The sequence below is a fragment of the Hylobates moloch genome, unplaced genomic scaffold (genome assembly GCF_009828535.3).
Source record: "Hylobates moloch isolate HMO894 unplaced genomic scaffold, HMol_V3 SCAFFOLD_13, whole genome shotgun sequence".
Taxonomy (NCBI): domain Eukaryota; kingdom Metazoa; phylum Chordata; class Mammalia; order Primates; family Hylobatidae; genus Hylobates; species Hylobates moloch.
In genome coordinates, this window is record NW_026652288.1 from 32911601 (window position 1) to 32936279 (window position 24679).

Below are 24679 nucleotides of genomic sequence, written 5' to 3' on the forward strand. Positions count from 1 at the left end.
TTTCATGTCTCTCCTTTCTATCATAGTGCTGTATCCAGAAAAGATGCTGTGAGAAAACAGGTGTATTGATTCTTTTTTTTTTTTCTCTCAATATGTCTAGTAAAAGTCAGGGCACACACTCACTATAAGAACAATGATTATTAAGTTGACTTGTTCATTAAGATTAAGAATAATGGGCCAGGTGCAGTGGCTCATGCCTGTAATCCTAGCACTTTGGGAGGCTGAGGTGGGCAGATCACGAGTTCAGGAGTTCAAGACCAGCCTGGCCAACATGGTGAAACCCCGTCTCTACTAAAAATACAAAAATTAGCCGGTTGTGGTGGTGCATGCCTGTAATCCCAGCTATTTGGGAGGCTGGGGGAGGAGAATTGCTTGAACCTGCGAGGCGGAGGTTGCAGTGAGCTGAGATTGCGCCACTGCACTCCAGCCTGGGTGACAGAGCGAGACTCCCTCTCAGGAAAAAAAAAAAAAAGATTAAGAATAATGGCCCAACTATGAATAAATCTAAAGTTTGGTTCCCATACCAGGAACCAAAAGAGCATTAATGATATTGGGTATATATTATTTTCTTAACATGTGTTTAGGATGTGGGCATATCTTGCTAATGCTTATTTATAGTCTTTTAGTCTATGCTTTGACTTTATGCAAGATCTATAAATAAATATTTCCGATTACAGAAAAAAGCATCATTTCTTATTTTGATGTCATTTAGAAAAAAAAAATGACCCAAAAAGCTCTACTGGGAAAAATACTCTTAATTGATCCATGTATAAACCCAGAGAAAGTTTAACTTTGAGTCTTTTGGCCTCTGTCAGGAGGCTGGAGAGTTGGCTCCACTGAGGTTCATTCCAATGATTGACATTCATTTGTCACCTACTTAGGGCATTCCCAGCAGTTTTCTAGGTATTGATGAGAAGATACTTACCTTTGAAGTTTGTGTACAGACAGTTTCCTTATGATGCATATTTGTGCAAATGGGTACTGAGAAGCAGGTCCGCCTGAACCTTCAGGGAGCAGTCAAAAGGAGGCCTCACTTAAAGCAAGTACATAGAGTTGTGGTGGGCCCCAAAATCGAAAGAAGGAAGAGCGGGAAGAGGAATTCTTTCAGAATCTAGCCAGGAGGATGGCATGTGCATTAGTATGCATCCAAGATAGGGAGTGTGATATGTTCCAGAATCACTGATCATTCAGTTTCATGATCTAAATGGAGAGTCATAGAAAAATCCTGTAGGGAAGTGAACTGATTGGTTGAATATGCATATCAGAATGTCCCTCCTGGCTATGGTATGAAGAAAGCATATTGGAGGGATTATGAAAAGAGGGAGAGGGACTATTGAGAAGGCTCTGCTGTAGTCTGTGAATGATATAATAGCTTGAACTTGGACAAAGGCATTGAGGAAGGGAGAGAAAGAAATAGGCGAGACGCTGAAGAAAGAGACGCAGTAGTACTTAGCTACAATCGATGTCGAGTTATGGGACAGAGAAGAATCTAGGCTTTGATGTTTATGGTTCATAAGGAATATTCTTTAAAATTTAATAGATTATAGGACCATAAAAACTTAGAACTGAGAAAGCAGTTAGGCCTTTCATTTTACTGACTAGAAGAGCAAGTTGCAGAGAGCCGCACTGAATTGCTCAAGGTTATTTAGCTTTGCGATGCAGACCTACAACGGAACTGAGATCTCTTGTCTCCCAGTATGGGGACCTTCTGATACACTAGACTTTAAACTTGTACAGTAAACTCTCTGTAGAAAAGGTGATTTTGTTGCATCCAGGAATTTATCCTCATCATTATTATTATTATCATTATTTTAACAGTCTCTTTCTTAATGAATATAATGGACTTAGATAATGTGAATTACCTAGTAAAGTTTGCTTAAATGCATCGGTTCCATGAAGAGAAAGAGTACAGTTTTAGAAGTGAATTGGTGAAAATGCTTTATTCCAAATGGCTTGTGAAAATAAGGATTTAAAAGCTGGTAGGTTTCCAGCTTTGATGGTATCGAGCCTATTAGTAGAATTAAAGGTGTAAAATGCAGTCTTCTTTCCCCATTAGCTTTTCAAGTTTCTGATTCAGTTTTGGAGTTACCTCTTCCATCGTAGCCTAACTTTAAAAGTAGATACACACCCCTCTATGAGTAATGTATGGTTTTTTTTTTCTTGTTTGGATCAGATCTGCTATAAATTATTCAACTTTAAGTTGAGATCAATTTGGTAAATTTATTAGTTTATAAGAATTAGATAAGTGATTGTATTTTGTAAAAATATTTCATTATATATCGGTTAAAAAAAAGATACATATAAAATGTATGGTACATTTTAATTCTGAATTAAAACCTCCTCATAGGGTTGCCTTAACTTCAGTATCTAGCCATAAAAGGAAAGGAGAAAGAGAAACGGGAAGAATACTAGGGAAAAGTTGCTGAAATTCTTCTTTGTATACCCAAGTAGTTTCTCTGATGATACTTGGTTTATTTAGGAGAATTGCCAGAAGGATTTAGAAATGTTTCTAGTCCTTATTAATGATGGTAGTTTTAATTTACTTTTCTTCCATGTCTCTGATTCTTATCCTGTACAGAATCTAGACCTCCAATTGTTTTATTGTGGTAACTGAGTATTAGCGTATACACAAGGATGCTTCAAAAGTCAACTTAGTCTAATTCTGAGCTACATCTCAAGAGAGTTAATTAGAAACATACTCATGGGCCAATACTGAGGTTTAGAAAGAATTATCTTAAGGAAGTCAGTTTTGATACATACTGTCTTGATTTAATGGAATGTTCCAGATTCAGGAAGTATATATGGAGCCCGGAGGAATGAATAGGCATATTTTAATAACCTGAACTTGACATATCAAGTTATTTAAGTTAAATGGAAGGAGACATGTTGGCTCATCTCATCAGTCAGTAATGAATCACATGGCCCTGAATAGCTTTAGCATTTGACTCTGGAAAGCTCTGCTGTGTGATTTTAAGCAGCGTGCAGTAGAAACTCCAAAATTACCTCCATGTAACTGACTTTCCAAATTAACCAACACCCTCTACTCCCTTTTAAAAATATGCTGACTGATGCCCATGGTGTGCCGAATACTCCTGGCTGATAGCTACTCCTGGGTTGACCCCACACATGACACCACCCAGATCTGAGTTTTGTTTCTACTAAGAGTCAGTTATTTTGTCCCTGCCTGAAATTGTATTATTTAATTAAATGTTATGTAAACTGATTAAAAAGTGAGTGCCAAAAAAAGAATTATTTGTATGAAAATTAAGATGAATAATTTGGAAAGAATCAGTCAAAGTGAATCTCTAATATAATATTGACTGCTGATTAGAATTAGGCAAGACAGCATTAAAACTTTGGAAAGCAAATTATAAAAATCAGGAATTTGGCATTAAAACGACTTCCCAATTAAAAAAAGTTTCATAAAAGGCTCATTTGTTCATTAAAAAAAAACAAAAAAACATGTATTAGGTACCTACCATGTGTTAAGCGTTTTGCTAAGCTCTAGGGATGAGCAGCTGAAAAAGACAAGGTCCAAAAAAGGTTTCTTTCTTTCTGGAGCTCATATGCTTTTGGGGGAGTCAGATGTGAACCCAGATAATTAGAATTCTGTCTGTCCTGCGCACATGTATTTGTTGCTTTAAGAGCATATGGCAGGGAGTGGGAGCTTCCAGCTTTGCCCTGGCATCTTCAAGAATGGCCTTAGGAAAGAGGTCATGCTTAAGCAGAGGTGTGGGCGGAAGTAGTAAGGTGGGGAGGTAGGTTGGGATGAAGAGGAACAAGCCTGTATAGAACCATGTGTGTGGAGGAATGTGGAGTGGTCAGAAGAGTCCAAGTGTTCAGGATGACTGAGACTAAAAAGAACATGATGACAGCAGCAGGGAGAGATGAGACTGGATAGGTTGCAAGAACTAGATCAAGAAGAGCCCTTCTGCCGTGATTTGGTTTAGCTTTCTTCCACTGGTGGTATACAGAATCTCTGAATTAGTTAAGCAGGAAATTGATGGGTGTAACTTTCAGCTCAAATGAATCTGTATTTTACAGGGAATGATCCAGTTAGAAACTATTTGAGGACCTTTTTGCTGCCATCGAAGTTTATGATAATATCTAAAAACCACCATCTAGCCCCTGTAGGCATTCCTATCACTCTGTGCATAGTTGTAAGAACAGAAAATGGGGGCTGAGCACAGTGGCTCATGAGTGCCATCTCCACATCTTGGGAAGCTGAGGCGGGAGGATTGCTTGAGGCCAGGAATTTGAGACCAGCCTGGGCAACATAGTGTGACACATCTCTACAAAAATAAAAAAAGAAAATTAGCCAGGCTTAGTGGCACATGCCTGTAGTCCTAGCTACTTGGGAGGCTGAGGCAGGAGGATCACTTGAACCCAGGAGTTTGAGACTGCAGTGAACTATGATAATGCTACCACTGCACTCTAGCCTGAGGGACAAAGTGACAAAGTGAGACCCTGTCTTTGTCTCAAAAAAAAAAAAAAAAAAAGAAGAAAATGGGTGTTGTGTAAAATAAGCAATCTGGATTTTTAATCTATCAGATTATAAAAATGAAACTTGTGATGTTGTCTTACAAATTTTTAATATTTAGTATTTGTGAAAAGCCATTTGAAACCAATCAGTATTTGGGATTGTGTACCCACCAGAGGCCAAGAGGCCTCTAAAACTAGTTTTCCCTGGATGCTTTTGTGTTACATGGAGATTTAGAGGTCACAGTCCACCTGGCCTTTTTAGCATGTTAAAAGAAAGAAAAAGGCATCAGGAGCCTGTTTTCCTGCCTGAGGGTTTTCCAGTTGAGGTATCTAGAAAGATCAGAGGCTGAGCTTCTTCAATGTCTATCTCTCCCACAGCTACACAGGCTATTATATACGCTTTGGGATGGTTAATTTCCAAGTCATAGTGATTTTGACACCTTGCGCTGCATCCAGTCTCGCCTACCTATATGCTGTCAGTGACAGTTTGCTACTCAGAAGAGAGGACTAAAAGGGATCCGTGCCCTTTAAAAGAAATAAAAGACCAGCAAAGAAAAAAGAGGCCTTGGCTGTGGCAGCAGAGTTAGGGAGGAGCCATGGGAAAGTAATGATCCATGGAGGGTGGGAATAAAAAGGAGTTGTAGTCGGGCCTTGCAGATTTTTGTTTATAGTAGTGGTTCCCAAACATTGTCTACCCAGAATTTATTCCTTTTGGCATTTGCTGGAATTTTATAGACCCCATTTCATTTTATTGCCCAGTGTGTTTCTTCTTTCATGTCCCATGGGGAACGTTTCTCTGCTTTTGTGTGAGTCCTAGAAGGTCTCCATGCCCTTCTTTAGCTTGCATTCTTCCTGTTCTTCCATTCCTAACTCCACCCAAAACTGCCACATTTTATTTTTCTTTTTCCAGCACGTTATATCTCTCTCCCCCTTTGAAGTCTTCTGTTCAAAATAGCTGCTTATCTTTAGAAAATAGGAAAGGAAGTTTTATTTAATAACTAATATTAAGGTATTTAGATAACAGTTGGAAGCAAAATTTGTTACAATCTGTACTTAATACACTGGGTAAAGCTCCAGATGGAATGAGTTAAATAATTAAGCAAGAAAGAGAAGAAAATAAAATACCAGCATGAAATAGATTACTTATCAGATACTTGAAGGGGTAATAGTTTTTTAAGAATTGAAACCATAGAACATATAATAGAGAATAGCACTTATAAACTTAATTATAGAAAAGCTGCAAACAAAATTTGTGTAATCCAGACAAACTAAAATAAACAGGAAATAGATTGACAAAGATGTTTTCATCAGTAAGACAAATAGAATCTTAAAATTTATGATCCATAAAAGCCAACGTGAGAGTAATTTAAAAATCATTAACATTCTAAGAGATAGGTAAAATATATGGATAAAAAGCTCAAACAGAGAAATAAAAGCAGTAGATATGTGGGGAAATGTTCAAAATCTTTAGTAAAGACATGTAAAATCAGCATTGTGGTAATATCAGATAGTAGGAAAAATATTCACAGCTCAGAAGTTACCTTGAAACTAGTAAATTGGTAAAAATATTTAGAAATAAAATCCAATTTTGACATGTTAATTAATTAATTTATTTATTTATTTATTTATTTTCCGAAATGGAGTCTCGCTCTGTCACCCAGGCTGGAGTGCAGTGGCGGGATCTCTGCTCACTGCAAGCTCTGCCTCCCGGTTCACGCCATTCTCCTGCCTTAGCCTCCCGAGTAGCTGGGACTACAGGTGCCCGCCACCACGCCCGGCTAATTTTTTGTATTTTTAGTAGAGACGGGGTTTCACCGTGTTGGCCAGGATGGTCTCGATCTCCTGACTTCGTCATCTGCCCGCCTCAGCCTCCCAAAGTGCTGGGATTACAGGCGTGAGCCACCGCGCCTGGCTGACAACATGTTAATTTAATATGTTAATATAGTGCTATTGATGTTATTGATTGACATAGTCTTTTTGGAAATTCATCTGTTGATATACTCAGAAATTCAACAGCCCGGCACTAGATTCTAGAGAAAGTGGTGAACGAAATAATCTACAGTATAGTGCACGACCTGACCAGCTTCCCAAGATGTGGAGATGACAGGCATGAGCAGGCATGAGCCACTGTGCTTAACCATCCCAAAGCTATTATGTATGCTTTGGGATGGTTAATTTCCAAGTCATAGTGATTTCGACACTTTGCACATCCCTTTTGTTGCTGATATGCTGGTTTGCTTTCCCTTTTATATGTTCTCATTGCGCCCTGCCATAATAATTATGGAGTTGGTGAGGAAGGCTAACGTTTGCTGAGTGCCTGCTATGTGCTGAGTTCTGTGTACTGTGAATATATGAATTCATTCAGGTCACACAACAGCCATATGAGCTGGATACAATTATTTTTCTCATTTTACAGGTGAAGAAGTGGGGTGGAAAAACATTAAATAACTTACCCAATGTCCTACCAGTAAGAAATAATGAAGTAGGGATTCAAATCCCTGGAGGTCTGATTCCAGGCTGTTGCTCTTAATGTCTATGCTGTGTATTCTCCCCATGATGAGACAGTTACATTAGTGTAATCGACTCATGTTATATTTTCTTGTTCGCTATATCTCCTAGCACATTGCCTTGCATACTAAGCAATTCGTAAATGTTAACTGAATGCATGAGAAAATAATTACGAAGAATAAAACTTTGTGCTTGTGGAGGATGTTCTTTGGAGCTTTATCTCTAATAGTTAAAAAAATGCAGACAAGGCTGAGCGTGGTGGCTCACACCTGTAATTCCAGCACTTTGCAGGGCTGAGGTGGGCAGATCACTTGAGGTCAGGAGTTCAAGACCAGCCTGGCCAACTTGGTGAAACCGTGCCTGTACTAAAAATACAAAAATTAGCCAGGAGTGATGGTGGGTGCCTGTAATCTCAGCTACTCGGGAGGCTGAGGCAGGAGAATGGCTTGAACTTGGGAGACGGACGTTGCAGTGAGCCGAGATCACACCACTACATTCCAGCCTGGGTGACAGAGTGAGACCTTGTCTCAAAAAAAGAAAGAAAGAAAGAAATGCAGACAAGCTAAGCGCAGTAGAGGAATGGCTGTATAATTTACCATCTGCCAATGGAATATAGCTACTAAAATCAATCATTAAGGCTCTGTAGCAATACATGGCGCATACCAGTATGAAGGCTATGTAGTAAGAAAAGAATGCAAATGTAAACTGTAGTGATTAAACTGTAATCTGAACATTCCTCTAGGCTTTACAAATTTGTGGGTATAGATAATGTAATGATCAAATCACATTACCCTAGCCGAAAGCCCTTGCTTGCTTACCCGCACCCCTCTGCACCTACTGCAAGTGTTTCTGATGATCCCCCAGGGCTGCTCCCCAGCCTGCTGAATTACAGGGATGGAAAGGAACCTGTGGATTGTGTCCCTCAGCCACCTCATTTTTGCAGATGGAGACACTGTAGTCTACATAGTGATTTTGAAGTTTTTTAAGATTGTTGCCGAAGGAGGCCTCAATCTCAAGGTGTTTGGTGTTTCTGCAGCCAACAAATGTTGCTGAGTTTTCCCTAAGGGTGACAGAGCCTTGAGGTTGAGGAATCATTAGGAGAGAGCGACAATGACAGCATCTGTGATGAAGAATGTGAAGTGGAATTTTATGACATGCCTAATATATGGAGCTCCTTAGGTTACGCAAAGTGTAAAACTAGATCAAATTAGATAGCGCACAGCCATGGCGAGGTTGATGATAAATGAACAGGAAGCTATAAACAAAGTTGAGATGATGAATGGCCTCATCCCATCTGGTGTGTGTGATAGCGCTTCATATCTCCTGGGTTATAAACAGAACATGGTATTGAAGCATTTACTAATGCCCACCAGCATTAAAAATTCGTGGTATTTTTGGAATTGTTGTTTGCATTAAGGTTGATCCCTTGCACTTGTTGAAATCTGCATTTACTTTAACATTAGCTTGATATACCTAGTATTTGATAGGTGGGGATGGAATGAAAATGGTCTTATTAATTTTCAAAGCAGGTAACAAAAAGAGTAATGTCCTATTTGCTTGAATGATCTAAACCATGGTTAAAATAGTCTTTAAAGTCAGTGATGCTTGAATGGTATCTCACCACCTCGTTGGTTTGTTGATGATAATAGTCTTGGTAGATCCTGTGGAGGAACTTCCTTGTACTGATGTCTCTCTACTCCCAACATTTTTGTAGGTATTAATTAGTATGTTTCTACATCTTCTGGCATGCTTTGTTTTCCTTTTTTCTTTTTCTTCTTTAGAGACGGGGTCTCACTGTGTTGCCAAAGCTGGTCTCAAACTCCTGGCTTCAAGTGATTCTCCCACCTTGGCCTCCTACAGTGCTGGGATGTCGGGCATGAGCCACTGTGCCTGTCCCCCAGCATGCTTTTATTTGCTGTTTTAAAAAAGTCAGCTCTTTGTCTAGAGCAAGCTTGTCCAACCCCAGCCCATGGGCTGCATGTGGCCCAGGATGGCTTTGAATGCGGCCCAACACAAATTTGCAAACTTTCTTAAAACATGAGATCTTTCTGTGATTTTTTTTAAAGCTCATCAGCTATCATAAGTGTTAGTGTATTTAATGTGTGACTCATGACAGTTCTTCCAGTGTGGCTCAGGGAAACCAAAAGATTGGAAACCCCTCATCTAGAGTTTAAAACTAATGGTTACTATGAATATTTGTGAAGTCTTTTAGTTCTTGTGATATATAAAATAGAAAACACCTTCATTATAAAAGAATGAAACGGTAATGTATTTTTACATCTGATGTCAAATAAATGCATATAGTCTTAAAAACAAAACCAAAGAGATGCTCACTGATGGGGGGTGCTGGGTGCATCTTTAACTTTTTTAAAGCATTTTCTCTTTGGAACTCTGTTGTGTCTTTTGCATGTACTATGGAGAATACTAGTCTCTTCTCTGGCATGTAGAAGAAAATCCCCGTACCTTCATAATGATTATATATTTAGTGAGTTTTAAGTTAAAACTTTTAAAAATTTAATTAGAATCTGGCTAACTGGTTATTTAAAAATATAAAATAAGGTTTAAAAACCCAAAGCCAAGTGTCCAGTGCACATTGAAAGCATATCCAATAGACGATCCTGTAGCTATCCTTGTTTTTCCCTAGGATAACAATCACAGATCTCCTGTGATTCAGATCTGCCTGGGTCCTAAGTTTTAACTTACCATTTATATTCTTTGTGTTTTACTCTGTCTACTTTTACAGACTGCCTTATATCCTTATGGAAATGAACAGGAATCAGGCCTGTGTCTGTATCTGAAACGCAGCTTGTCTCGCTTTCTTCCTGCCTCTTACACTTCAGCCACATCAGCTTGCTCTCAGTTTTGGAGCCTTTCTAAAACACCTCACCTCAAGATCTCCGCTCATGTTATTTGTTCTTCTGTAAACACTCTTCGGCCAACTTTTCACCTTGCTGTATTCTTCCCCCTTTAGGTTCAGCTTAAATCTCACTTCCTTGAACAGGTTGTTTTGGACCACCCCAACTCTGTTTTTTTGATGGAGTCTGAGTCAGTATAAGTTAACAGACAGATAATCAAGAATTGAAGATAGGCAGTTTTAGAACACAGCAACTATAAATCTCCACATTCCATAGGGACAAAACCAGTCCACATTCTTCTTTCTTGGTCATGTGTAGGACTAGGCCTTCCTGGTTCCTCTGTTCTAGCTTTAGAAGAAGGTTAACTGTCTTCTTGGAGTCCATCCTTTCCTTTTTCCCCTTGGTGATGCATGCTGAATGAAAAGGCAGGCATATGGGTTTGGTTTTGTGTAGCGTGGCATAGTTTTTTTTGTTTTTTTTTGTTTTTTTTGACAGGGTCTCACTCTGTCGCTTAGGCTGGAGTGCAGTGGTGCAATCTCAGCTCACTGCAACCCCTGCCTCCCGAATTCAAGTGATTCTCGTGTCTCAGCCTCCCAAGTAGCTGGGACTACAGGTACATGCCACCATGCCTGGCTAATTTTTGGTATTTTTTAAAGTAGAGATGGGGGTTTGCCTTGTTGGCCAGGCTGGTCTTGAACTCCTGGCCTCAAGTGATCTGCCTGCCTGGGCCTCTCAAAGTGCTGGGATTACAGGTGTGAGTCACGTGCCCAGCCTAAGTAGCATAGGTTCTTAAAGTGAGCAATGGTTTGCTGCAGCATTTAATTATTATATAACATATTTGTTACCCTGAAGCAGAATGGGGGGAGAAATAGTGTGGTAACTTAACTTTCTAAAAATATTGCTACCCATCACCAACCAGCCCTGCAAAGGATATCAACAAAAATGCTGAAGGCCTTAAGGGAATATTTTAATCAGAGACAAGTGGGAAAGTCAAATCAAAATCATATGTGTGTTTGTTCTGCAAAAGGACAGATACAGGTTTTCCTTCAGATGGAGGTTTGTTTTCCCTGCTCTGCCTTTGCCACGATAACTTGAAATGGTCTCTCTGCTGGCACAGAAAGCCAGGGAGCGGGTGGAGTGGCCAGGACCCTGCTGCAGGAAGGTCAAGAACATTCTTAGAGTGCGTTTTGGGAACCAGCAGCCGAAGTATTTTTATAGTCAGCTAAGATAACAGGAAAGAAAGAGGCAGGGTCTACCTTTTTATGGTATAAATTTTTAGAAAATTCAGTTTGCCCGCATTTATGTACAAGTCATGAATATTTCATCTAAACAAGGTTCCAATTCGTGGCACAGAATGTGAATATTTTTCTGTCAGCCCAATTACTTGAGTACTGCAAGTTATTTTACAGACCAAAGTGAATGGTGGAATACAACTGAAACGCCTTACTTATTTAAAACCTCCAGCTTGTTGTTCTTCCAGCATGGATCCTTTTGCTCATTTTGACCTTTTACAGTTGTACCGTGAGATACTTTGAGTGACTATCACAAAATTACGCTTTCTGGAGTAACAGGCTGAAGGCCCACATACCTCTTGTTAATTGCAGTAGTTCCCAGGTGACTCTGTGATGCAATATAGTGAATTATGGTGATGACCAGCAAAGTGTCAAGCTAACAAGGTTATGGAATGTCTCAGCCAGCATTCTACAGTTCACCTTCCTGTAATATTTTCTAAAATATATGCCCCATGGCTAGCCTTGTAACCAGCATACCACAAGCATCTCAAGTCAACCTTAACGATAACTTACTCTTTTCCTCTTGATGTTCTGAGGTTTTATAGAACTTGGACAGCATAGATGATACATCACTAGATGACGTTTTGAAAGTGGCATGAACTTTTGAAACAGAAGGAAACTATTCATAGTTGAATCCTAAAGTTTGTAGGTCTATTTTCAATTTGTTTCTCTGATATAAATGACTGTATAGGTATAAAAAGACTCCCTGCCACAAAGGGTTCAATACATACTTAATGAGCTGAGACAAAGAGCTTTATATTGTCATTTAGATTTTAGAAATGCTAGAACTGGAGAATAGATATTTTATTTATTATTCATAAAGGGTTATAAATACTGGACTTTTATTGGTTGAAATAAGTCAAGCAGAAACCATTTCCTTTATAACCAGAGAGACACAGGGTTATTGGAGTTTAGGGATTATTGCTGTATCCACGTATGCTAGTATTGTCCTTGAAACAACTGTATGGAGGTTATCTCAGGGGGTTAAAGGTAGATTTAAATGAAACTAAGTTCATGATAGATTTCAGAGTCTACTATTGATATTGGAAATACCTTGTAAAAGTCAATTGGTTACTGTTTCTTTGTTAAAAAAAAAGATGATGTTGGCTGGGCGCAGTGGCTCACACCTGTAATCCCAGCACTTTGGGAGGCCAAGACAGGCGGATGACGAAGTCGGGAGATCAAGACCATCCTGGCTAACACAGTGAAACCCCGTCTCTACTAAAAATACAAAAAATTAGCCAGGCGTGGTGGCGGGCGCCTGTAGTCCCAGCTACTCGGGAGGCTGAGGCAGGAGAATGGCATGAAACTGGGAGGCGGAGCTTGCAGTGAGCCAAGATCCTGCCACTGCACTCCAGCCTGGGCGACAGAGTGAGACCCTGTCTCAAAAAAAAAAAAAAAAAAAAAAGATGGTGATATATATATATATATGTACACACACATATATATGTATGTATGTGTACACATACACACACATTGCATTCTAGTATAGATTGATTACAGGGAGCCCTCACTTTGCATCTTAATAATCAATTAAAAAATGATGAGTTCTATGACCTTAAGAAATTTTTGCCAAAGCATTAAAAATGTTTTAGTGTAGGTTATTAATATATAGGGAAATGAAAAAAAAGTACAGCCAATATTTATTTAGTACTTGATAATTTAAAATGTTAGAAACATTGAGAGTTAAATGTTTTATTTCTTTGAGTAAAACTTGGGAATAATTTCAACATGTTTGCTTTTCATTGTATAACTTATGATATAGAGTTATTTCTTTTCTTTTGTGAACTGTTGTACTCCTTTTTGAGTTTGTACAAAATGTTGGAAGCTGATCCAAAGTTGTGAAATACCTGAGAGTTCCTTTAATGTTAATTCCTTTGGGAATCTTCATCCTGTTCATTACAGCCACCTTCCAGTTTCACGTCCAGTGTTGTCACTTTGTATTTCTTTGCTGTACTTTCTTTTTTGTTGGCTCATACTGTCTTTCGATTATCCACTTTTGTAAAATGTCCTGTGATTTTTATCCCTCTGAGATGAGGAGACAGCAGAACTACCTGCTTTGCTGTTTGTGCCTGAACTGAATACCAGATGTGCAGGGACCAATCACCGACAGGCTTTGAAAGAAGTGACATGATTGGTCATTGGTCGTGATACACATCTGTTATTCACATCATGATTTGCGAACCAAAGAGCTAGCAGTGAAGTTTGTGTTTTATTCAATTACTCAGTTAATATACTGTGATAACTGAAGTCTGAACTACCTCATTGGGGGACTGGTATTATTTAACTAAACTATGGTAACGGAAATTCACGCGTATTGGAACCATACCAAGTGAGGAGTGCCTGTATTCCAGTTATAAATTATTTGTAGTACATTTAAAGCTTGGCCTAGCTACCTTTGCTTTACCCATTACACACTGAGCCCATCCAGTGTAGCCAAGCTGTGGTGTAGAAAATCAATTCAGAATTGAACTGAGAGTTTCGAAGTCATCGATTCAACCTTGGAGTCAGCTTTGACTTTCTCTTTTCTTACCTAAGACCTCCCAGAGTAGATTGGGCACTAGTGAAAGTATTTTTCAGACCCCATCCAGCATGGGGAGTTTTGAGTTGATCTGCAGCCTACGCCCTGAAGAAAGTTTCTGGGTTGTCACCTTTGTAATTTTTCCAACTCTCTCCTCCCTTCTCCACTTTCTCCCCTCTTCCTTGGCCTGCCCTTTTCCTCCTGTGTCCCATCATCAAGTTCTACTGATTTTCCCTCCAGCCTTATATTACTGCATGTTTCTTTCAGTTCCTGTTGCCATCATCCTAATTATATGTTTTTTCAACTTGAATTTCAATTGTTATAATAGTTTCCTAACTGACTTTCCCACTGTACTCTCTCTCCTTTCCAGCTAATCCCACATGCCATCACCGGAGTAATCTTCCTGGAACACTCTTGCAGCTTTACTTAATCGTCTGCTTGAAGCCTCCAAAATAACTTACTGATAACAGAATAAAACCCAAAGCCCTTATCAAGCCTGTAATAACTTCCTTTGTCTAACACAAGCCTTCTTCTTCGAATTTATCACCTGATCTCTTCCCTTCCCTCAAGAACCTGAGGTTTCAACAACATAGGTTTACTCATTATCTCCCAATTATGCCCACCACCCCTCCTTTCTACGCATTGTCTTCCTAAAATGCACTTTTTGATATTGTCTGTATCTTGACCAGTTTCAAAAACTTATCCTAAATGATCACTCCTGTGGAGTCTGTTTTAACTTCCTAGAAATGTATTTTCTCCTCTGCAGTTCCAGAGGATTTATATTTCATACTTTCCAGTTACTGCTTATTTGCTGATCTGTATTTTTAGTTATGTGTTATTTAATTTCTCCATTTAGCTTTTAAGTCCTAGATGGGCAGGGACTGAATCTTGTATACCACCAAGAATGGCATTTGACAGAGTGATAGGTATAAATCTGTCCCTTCCCTCATTCAATATTTTCTGGTATTTTTTTTTTTAGCATTTCTTCTAGACTTTGGGCTATGTGCTAGCAGTAAAACATAACAAGGTAACTTCCCGACCTCACAGAGCTCTGGTTGAGTGAGGCATACAGAGAAGTAGTTAGTCAATTGTAATGCCGTAAGATGCGTGAAATGATGGATAGTGAATCAGATTCGTGGAAGCTAAGAAGATAAGTGTCAGGCCTAGATGAGGGGCAATGGGAATGCTTCTAGAAGTGAGGTTCAGGCAGAGTCTGAAAGATACGTAGGAATCAGGTAGTTGATGGGGGCCAGATGGAACGAACGTTCTAGGCAGAGGACTCAGTGTGGATAAAGCTCTGGAAGGGTGAGAACACAGTGAGGAACTGAATTAAGTTCCATGTAGCTGTACTGTAGAGAATGAAGTAAGATTCCTAAGTGATGAGATTGCAGAGGATCCCTGTAACGGGCAAAAAGTTGACGTCTTTGGTGAATGTTCAGGAGGGAGGACTTCCAGGACCAGATGTTTGAGTAGATAAAATGAGGGGGCAGCACCCAGGTGTTCCTTAAGGATCATTTGGTGGATGGAGGTGTTGGAGGGAAGACGATGAGTTCAATTTTGGACATTTTGAATTTGAGGTGCCTAAGAAATATGTACATGGTGACATGTAATTATAGACAGTTTGAAGCTCGGAAGAAAGCTTTGACCAGGAAATAAAAATTTTGGTGACATCAGTATATGATAGGATGAAATCATAGAGAAAGAGTGTGTAGAGTCAGTGAAGAAGGCTTCAAGACCAAACCTTAACACACATCAGTATATAAAGAACAAGTAGGCTGGGTGCGGTGGCTCACACTTGTAATCCCAGCACTTTGGGAGGCCGAGGCGGGCGGATCATGAGGTCAGGAGATCGAGACCACAGTGAAACCCCGTCTCTACTAAAAATACAAAAAATTAGCCGGGCGTGGTGGCGGGCGCCTGTAGTCCCAGCTACTCGGAGAGGCTGAGGCAGGAGAATGGCGCGAACCTGGGAGGCGGAGCTTGCAGTGAGCCGAGATTGCACCACTGCACTCCAGCCTGGGCGACAGAGCGAGACTCCGTCTCAAGAAAAAAAAAAAAAAAAAAAAGGACAAGTAAAGAGAGCAGAGTCTGCAAATAATGTTAAGATGGACCAGACAGGAGGAAGGAGCAAAATAGGTGAGTGAGGTGTCATGGAAACCAAGGGAAGACTGAAATCCATCCATTGGGTTTAGAAACGTGGAAACCATTCATGACCCTAGTAAGAATAGCTTCTGTGTAGAGGAGGGGCAAGGAATGGGAAAGCATAAACCAGCCCAAGATAGATTGTAGCACATTGAGAAGTCAACAAACAATTATGGTGGAAAGTTTAGTTATGGAGGAGACGATTTAAAGAGGGTAGAAGCTGGAAGGAAATGGAGCTGAGGGGCTTTTATTATAATATTGTTTAAGCTGCCAGAAATTTGTGATGTTTAAAGGCTGATAGGAAGAATTCATTAGTGATAAAGAGGTTGACCATAAGCTAAAATAGCCAGAGTTATAACTCCTCTTAAAATTATTTGCCCAGTCTGTCCTGTTATCTTTCAGTATTCTAAATAAGTTAATTCCAAACTAATTTTGGACTTCACTGAGATCTTGTTACACAAGATTGCAAATTCCTATAAAGTATGATTCAAACTATTCTACTTATTTGTTCTGGGTAGCATTTAGTGTCTTAAATAGAGAAAATTTTCAACAAATATTATTTTTATTACTGTCATTTGTTTATTTTTTGAGCAAATATATTTAATTTTTAATTTTTGTGGGTACATAAGTAGGTATGTATATTTATGGGGCACACAAGATGTTTTGATACAGGCATGCAATGCATAATAATCACATCATGGAGAGTGAGGTGAGCAAATATTTAATGTCCATTGTATGCCAGACATTTTTCTAGGTGCCAAGGATATTAAGGTTACCAGGCCATACACACTACCAGGCCATACATACCTCTTGTTCTCGAGGAGTTTATCATTTAGGGAGTCAGTTAATGAAATAATTATGGATTGCAAATGGTACTTAAAATGGCATGGTGATAAACAATAATCCTGAGTGGCTACTATGGATACACTCTTTTCCTGTGAACTTTTCTTTCCATTGTCAGAGGGAGAATAATTACAAGCTATTAAAGAGTTAAATGACTTAAGATGGAAAGAAAAAGGTAGTCAGTAACAGAGACAGACTACTTTTGGCATAGTGAGTTTACACCTCTGTTTACCATTTCTAAAGTTCATGGGACTCTGATGCCTATAATGGGCTGTATGTTTTGCAGGTTTTTTTCATTGATCGTTACTTAGCCTCTGAGAGACTAACCAACTCTCCACGTTTTCTCTTTTCCCTTTCAGTAATTTGCCATCTTCCATGTATGAATGGTGGCCAGTGCAGCTCAAGGGACAAATGTCAGTGCCCTCCAAATTTCACAGGAAAGCTTTGTCAGATCCCAGTCCATGGTGCCAGTGTTCCTAAACTTTATCAGCAGTCCCAGCAGCCAGGCAAGGCGTTGGGGACACATGTCATCCATTCTACACATACCTTGCCTCTGACTGTGACTAGCCAGCAAGGAGTCAAAGGTAAGCTTTTTTCATTCTGCCCATTTGCCAGACTTCTGTTAATCTGCCAAACCCACATAGAAGTCAAGGATCTGCGGATGGCCAGGGCTGGTATTGAAACAGAAAGGAGTACATGATTTGTGGCCTGAGAAATGGCATTAGAGACAGAATGTGGGCCCAGGTATGTAGCTGCAGTACTTTCTAGGCCATAGAGAATTAGTGTCTAGGAAATAAGAAAATAAAAAGGAGCCCATTCTTCTCTAGTGATTCTTACCACCAAGAGCTAATAAATGTGCATGGCATTGTTCTGACAAGGCCTGGGAAATAGAAAGATGAGCAAGACAGTGTTCTGGCCCTTGCGGCATTAATGAGTTAGTGGATCGCACAGTACCTGCTGGTGAACTTCGAAATTGAAGAATGCTTGGTTTTAGTTGTAAGCAATCATTTAACCTTACTGAACTTCAATTTGTTCATCTGTAGAGGAAAGTAAACTAGGTCACTTGGAGCTCAAAAATTCTATGACGAATTCATCCTTTTAAACCTGGCATTTTTATAAATGCACACTTTTAAAAAGAGGGGTCATAGAAGTTTACTGGCTCTAATTCTTTAAAACCTGAATCCTTGCGTCAGGAGATGAGATTTTGTTTGAAACCTACGGAAAGTAGCTTGTTGTAGATATAAAATAATGCACTTTGGTATTTTGTGTGTGTGTATGTCACAAGAAGCACAAAAATAACAGGTACTGTATTATTTAAGGGTAATAGAATTGTGCCTTGTAAAATTGGGTTTTCTCTTTTAATAGAAAAATGTAAATCCTAAAATTTTTATGATAGAAATTTGATGAGAAATTCAAAAATAATCAAATGCTTGATCTTTCTGATTAACATTTGATAAAATTTACCTACTTAGAACAAACAGCATGAATTTCACAGCTTTATGTCTTTGGAAAAGAATATTTTAGTCTCATGAATGTGTTACTGTTAAAAGTTTAAATTTCTATAATTGCAAATTTTAAAAAAATATAAATTCAGGCTTAATTTTATTTTGCATGTGTCCTTAAGAATTGTGATGGCTGGCTGGGCGCAGTGGCTCACGCCTGTAATCCCAGCACTTTGGGAGGCCAAGGCGGGCAGATCACCTGAGGTCAAGAGTTCAAGACCAGTATGGCCAATGTGGTGAAACCCCATCTCTACTAAAAATACAAAAATTAGCCAGGCATAGTGGTGGGCACCTGTAATCCCAGCTACTCGGGAGGTTGAGGCGGGAGAATCGCTTGAACCTGGGATGCAGAGGTTGCAATGAGCTGAGATCGAGCCATTGCACACCAGCCTGGGTGACCAAAGCGAAACTCCATCTCAAAAAAAAAAGAGAATTTTGATGGCTATGCAGCAAAATGCTACAGGTGCATGCATGTTTATAAAATTTACTTTCATGTTTTAAAACTTTTGATTTGCCTGTTAGTTATTCAGGACTAACAAGTTTTCCTCCCAATCTGTTTTAGTGAAATTTCCTCCTAACATAGTCAATATCCATGTGAAACATCCGCCTGAGGCTTCCGTCCAGATACATCAGGTTTCAAGAATTGATGGCCCAACAGGCCAGAAGACAAAAGAAGCTCAACCAGGCCAATCCCAAGTCTCGTACCGAGGGCTTCCTGTCCAGAAGACCCAGACTATACATTCCACGTACTCCCACCAGCAGGTCATTCCTCATGTCTACCCCGTGGCTGCTAAGACACAGCTTGGCCGGTGCTTCCAGGAAACCATTGGGTCACAGGTAGGCATCATCACTGAGCCTGCTTTAGTAATGTCTTACAGATATGGTATCATTTTAACAAGAAAGCCAGACTTGATAAAAATGCTTTTTTAAAAAAAAGGCTTTGACAAACTATGACTCGTGGCCATATTTTTGTAAATAAAGTTTTATTGCCACACTCATAGCCACACTCATTCATTTACATACTGTCTATGCCCATTTTCATGCTATGACTGCAGAATTAAATAGTTCCAGTGAGATCATATGGTCTGCAGAACCTAAAATATTTACTGTGTGTCTTTTTACAGAAAAAGCTTGCCAGTCCCTGATGTACAGAATACATTTATTTATTTGTTTATTGATTGATTGATTGATTGAGTTGGAGTCGCACTCTGTTGCCCAGGCTGGAGTGCAGTGGCACGATCTTGGCTCACTGCAACCTCCACCTCCCAGCTTCAAGTGATTCTCCTGCCTTAGCCTCCCAAGTAGCTGGGATTACAGGCATGCGCCACCACTCTCAGCTAATGTTTATATTCTTAGTAGAGACAGGGTTTTACCATGTTGGCCAGGCTGATCTCGAACTCCTGACCTCAAGTGGTCTGCCCACCTCATCCTCCCACAGTGCTGGGATGACAGGCATCAGCTACTGTGCGTGGCTTCCAGAAATGTTTCTGGAAGTCCGTGATTACCTGTTTCTATTTTTTCAGTTAGGATGATCTGTGTGTAAAACATATATCAGGAGTGAGATATGGTACAGAATATATTCCACAAAGATGCTTGAAAATATTTTTGCCTTTTGCAATAGTTTTGTTCATGAGTTTTGAATTCATTGTGCAATAATAATTCATGTCGTCTTTGACAGGAAGTAATATTTCATGTTATCTTTTATTTTCTTATAAAAATTCAGGCTGGGTGCGGTGGCTCATGCCTATAATCCTACCACTTTAGGAGGCCGAGGCAGGTGGATTACGTGAGGTCAGGAGTTCGAGACCAGCCTGGCTAACATGATGAAACCTCGTCTCTACTGAAAATACAAAAATTAGCCAGGCGTGGTGGTGGGTGCCTGTCATCCCAGCTACTTGGGAGGCTGAGGCAGGAGAATCACTTGAGCCTGGGAGGTGGAGGTTGTAGTGAGTCAAGATCACACCACTGCACTCCAGCCTGGGTGACAAGAGTGAGACTCCGTCTCAAAAGAAAGAAAAAAAATTCATAACTTGCAAGGTGTAGTGCATGAGTTGTTTGAAGTGTAACTTTAGGCCTATATTAATATCATAAAGTGAGAGAAAGGCAAAATTTTCTTTAAAACTCATCATTGAATGTGCATAGTGAAGACAACCTAAAAGTGTTGGTTCCTCCACTCCATTATGTGATAATGATGGAGGCTTCGTTCTGTGGTTTCCCTCCTGTCTTTTGGTTGTGGGTTAAACCCCTCATGAGAAGACTAGATGAGATACATTTATTATTATTTCTCTGCGATGTCTTGAATATTAAAAATATAGCGTGTGTGTGTGTATATGCATGTGAAATACTTGGGAGTAATAGAACTAATTGTCACTGCTTTAGAAACCTGGGCAACACTTTTAGGTACTAAGTCAATGGTAGGATTGTCACCTTTCTTCTAGGAGAAGGAGGGAAGATTGTAGATCTGAATGGAAGGCAGCATGTGGGAATGGAAAGAGCATCCTTGTGGAGTTGTAAGACCTTGATTAGAGCCGTGAGCCCAGCACAGGGTAGGAGGGAAGCAGCTTCCTTATCTGCAAAGTAGAGATAAGACGTGGGGCTCATGAGACTTTGTTAAGATTAATCAAGATAATGTGAGCCCTGCTTTGCAAATATTATAGAACGATGCAAATATTAGCTTAGAGAATATTTATGAAGATAGAGTCAGACTTAAGCAACCATCTACTATACTGTTTTTATATCATGTGCTTTCAGTAAGATAGGGGACAGCATCAGTCCCACAAACACAGCCCTCATTGGCCTGTGGACACCTGAAATGCGACTACAGGGGACCTAACGTGGCTTTTCATTCCCCAGTTTTGCAAATGCTTTTGGGAGAAGGAACATCAATTTAAATTTAGCTTAAAAGTAAAGACAATGTTTATGCTAAGGATAGATTTTGATAAAGACAGTGGGGCTGAAGATAAACTTTATACACTTCACAGCTTTGCACTGAACTAGTCTTGGAGAGGGAGGACAAATTTGGTGCCATTTGCATTGTTTATTCATTCCAGCTTAGGTTGATCATGGAGAAAGGAAAAAGCAGATCTTTTTAAAATTGTGTGCCCAGTACCTTTCTCCCCGTTTTCCAAGTTGGAACATAGATGATAAAAAGCAAGAAAATGAGGCATAACAAACTTGTTATTCTTGTATAATCTTAGGTGATTGCTAACGAGAAAAGATGAAAAGATACTATTGACCCGTAAGCCTAGAGTATACAATTGAAATGAATTGGCTAATTGATGGAGTTACCCAAATAATTAAAACTCAGTGGAATACTTTTGTCTTATCTACATACATCTCTGACTTCTGGTCTAAAAGATCCAAACAGTGATCTCAATTCTTAATTCATTTTGCATGTGTACTCACTCATACACAGCTTCAAAATAAAACCTATTTTTTAGAAAGCATTCTTAGCATATATTTATTGGTCTTCCTGTTCATGAGGAATGTTGCTGGATGCTAAAGACTGCCCAATTAATTTGTGCAATTAGGGTGAACCAGGCATTTAAAAAATACATTACTGGCAAATAATCAGTAGTGTTTAGGTGTATCCTACTATCCTACAAAGGAGTTTGCAAACATTTGTGCTTTCTTGCTGTGGCTGGTTTGCAAACGTAGCTATAGCCAGGAGGTATAGGTAGATTTTAAATGGCAGATAATCCAAAACAAAAACAAAACCCTGGATAAATGCTCACTGTTGCTTTGCTCAGTGGAGCTGTCTTATTAATTGCAAATGTCAAACACTGAGACTTTCAATGCAATAGTTACCAATAAATGTCTATGTTTATATGTTGCTATGAGAGGTCATATACAAAATAAATTTGACAGAGATAGCCCTTGTTTCTGTGGCACATTCTAATAATTAGGTAGTAAACTTGGGATTGAAAACCCAAGATGAACTGTGACCAACGTATTTAAATTTAGGAAAGCTTTGTAGAGTAGGATTTCAGAACTGTTTGGATGGTGGAGGAAAATGGATGATTGATGAGGAAACCAAGCTCACAGGGCAGAAAGGGAGAGTAATTAAACAGGAAAGAGAACAGTACAAGAGATGGGCAAGGAAGAGTTGTCAGAAGAGATCAGAGAGGTGAAATAGCTTGGGATTCTTGGCAGGCTATTGCACAAATATTAAGCCTCTTAAATCTGAGGCATAGTGCAGTATAAATGACTTGCTGGCAAGGTCAGCGTGTCAGGAAGCCCCTTTGACTAAGTGGTCAACTTAGCATCATTAATAGTGGGGCAGCCTGACCTTATGTGCCTCCTGCTGTGAGACAGTATAGAGTTAGTAGAATTACCCATGAAGCGTTCTTGCCAAATATATCTAACCTGAATCTAATCAAACCCTTAGAGTTAACCCCAAGTTTATAGGGAGTACCAAGGGTAAAAAAACGAGTTAAAAACATCACATCCAGACAGAAAAAACAATCAGACATTTACAGTGTAGGGCATTATTGCCTGGCTTCTTAAAAAAAAAAATCAGAGTATAAAAGGAAGTGAGATGATGTTTGTAGAAAGAGACACAAAAAATAAGTGTAATGTATTCACCTTAATTAAATCTTGATTTTTTTTTTGAAAAAGTCAGATCTAAGAGATATTTTGGGAATAGTTGGGGAAATTTGAACATGAGCTCTGTCTTAGTCCATTTTGTGTTGTTATAACAGAATGCCACACACTGGGTAATCTATAAAGAAAAGACAGTTATTTCTCACTGTTTTAGAGGCTGTGAAGTTCAATATCAAGGTGCCAGCATGTGACCAGGGCCTTCTTACTAAGTCACCCCATAGCAGAAGGACAAGAGAACACAAGACAGCAAGGGGGAGCTAAACTTGCTTTTATAACAAGTCCACTCTGGTGATAACTAACCCACTCCCAAGATAATGACATTAATGCATTCATGAGGGAAAACCCTCTTATTAGGTCCCATACTCCTAACGCTGTCACTTTCAGGGGATTAAGTTTCTAACACATGAACTTTGGGGGACACATTCAAACCATAGGAAATGTCATTAGATGATATTTTGGAATAATTAGTTTTCTTATGTGTGGTAATAGGATTGGGATTATGTAGGAAAATGTCCTTATTCTTTTTTGTTTGTTTGTTTTGAGATGGAGTCTCTCACTCTGTGGCCCAAGCTGGAGTGCAGTGGAGCAGAGGTGACACTGCAACCTCCGCCTCCCTGGTTCAAGGGATTCTCCTGCCTCAGCCTCCCGAGTAGCTGGAATTACAGGTGTGCACCACCACGCCCAGCTAATTTTTGTATTCTTAGTAGAGACGGGGTTTCACCATGTTGCCCAGGCTGGTTTTGAACTCCTGACCTCCCAAAGTGCTGGGATTACAGGCATGAGCCACTGCACCCAGCAGGAAAATGTCCTTATTCTTAATAGATGAATGCTGAAAGTTTTAGGGGTGAAATTCCATAATGTTCATAATTTACAGGCACACTTTCTTTTATTGCACCTCACTTCAGCTCTTTGTAGATAGATATTGTGTCTTTTACTAATTGAATGAAGGTTATGGCAACCCTGCCTATTGGCAAGCAAGTTTTTCTGACAGTGTGCCCTCACTTTGTGTCTCTGTCACATGTTGGTAATTTTGGCAATATTTCAAGACCTTTTCATTGTTGTATCTGTTATAAGTGATTTTTGTTACTATTGTAATTGTTTTGGGGCATCACAAACCATAACCATATAAGATGGCAAACTTAATTGATAAATGTGTATTCTCTGACTGCTCTACCAACTGGCCATTCCCTCATCTCCCTCCCTTTCTTCAGGCATCCCTATTGGCTGAAACACAACAATATTGAAATTAGGCTAATTGATAATACTACAATGGCCTTTAAGTGTTCAAGTGGAAGGAGGAGTCACACATCTCTCACTTTATTTTTATTTATTTATTTATTTATTTATTTATTTATTTATTTATTTATTTATTTATTTTTGAGATGGAGTCTTGCTCTGTTGCCCAGGCTGGAGTGCAGTGGTGCAATCCTAGCTCACCGCAAGCTCTGCCTTCCGGGTTCACGCCATTCACCTGCCTCAGCCTCCCGAGTAGCTGGGACAACAGGTGCCTGCCACCACGGCTGGGTAATTTTTGTATTTTTATTAGAGACAGGGTTTCACCATGTTAGCCAGGGTGGTCTTGAGCTCCTGACCTCGTGATCCATCCTCCTTGGCCTCCCAAAGTGCTGGGGTTACAGACGTGAGGCGCCGAGCCCAGCCATATCTCTCACTTTAAATCAAAAGCTAAAAATGATTAACCTTAGTGAGGAGGGCATGTTGAAAGCCAAAATAAGCCAAAAGCTAGGCCTTTGCATCAGTTAGCCAAGTTGTGAATTCAAAGGAAAATTGGAGGAAATTAAAAGTGCTACTCCAGAGGAAATTAAAAGTGCTACTCCAGAGAGTACGTGAATGATAAGAAAGTAAAACAGCTCTGTTGCTAATACGGAGAATGTTTGAGAGAGGTCTAGAACAAGCCACAACATTCTCTTCAGC

The 24679-nt window shown here is 39.6% G+C and overlaps 1 protein-coding gene across 6 annotated transcripts in view; it reads left to right on the top strand.

The window, feature by feature from the left end:
* LTBP1 (latent transforming growth factor beta binding protein 1) overlaps positions 1 to 24679 on the top strand; it is a 462412-nt gene that overhangs the window by 219269 nt on the left and 218464 nt on the right. For all 6 annotated transcript variants that reach the window (XM_032172648.2, XM_032172650.2, XM_058426675.1 and 3 more), the window contains 2 exons: positions 17003 to 17227; positions 18708 to 18982. In XM_032172648.2, the coding sequence (XP_032028539.1) occupies positions 17003 to 17227; positions 18708 to 18982 (500 nt within the window). The remainder of the gene's footprint in view (positions 1 to 17002; positions 17228 to 18707; positions 18983 to 24679) is intronic.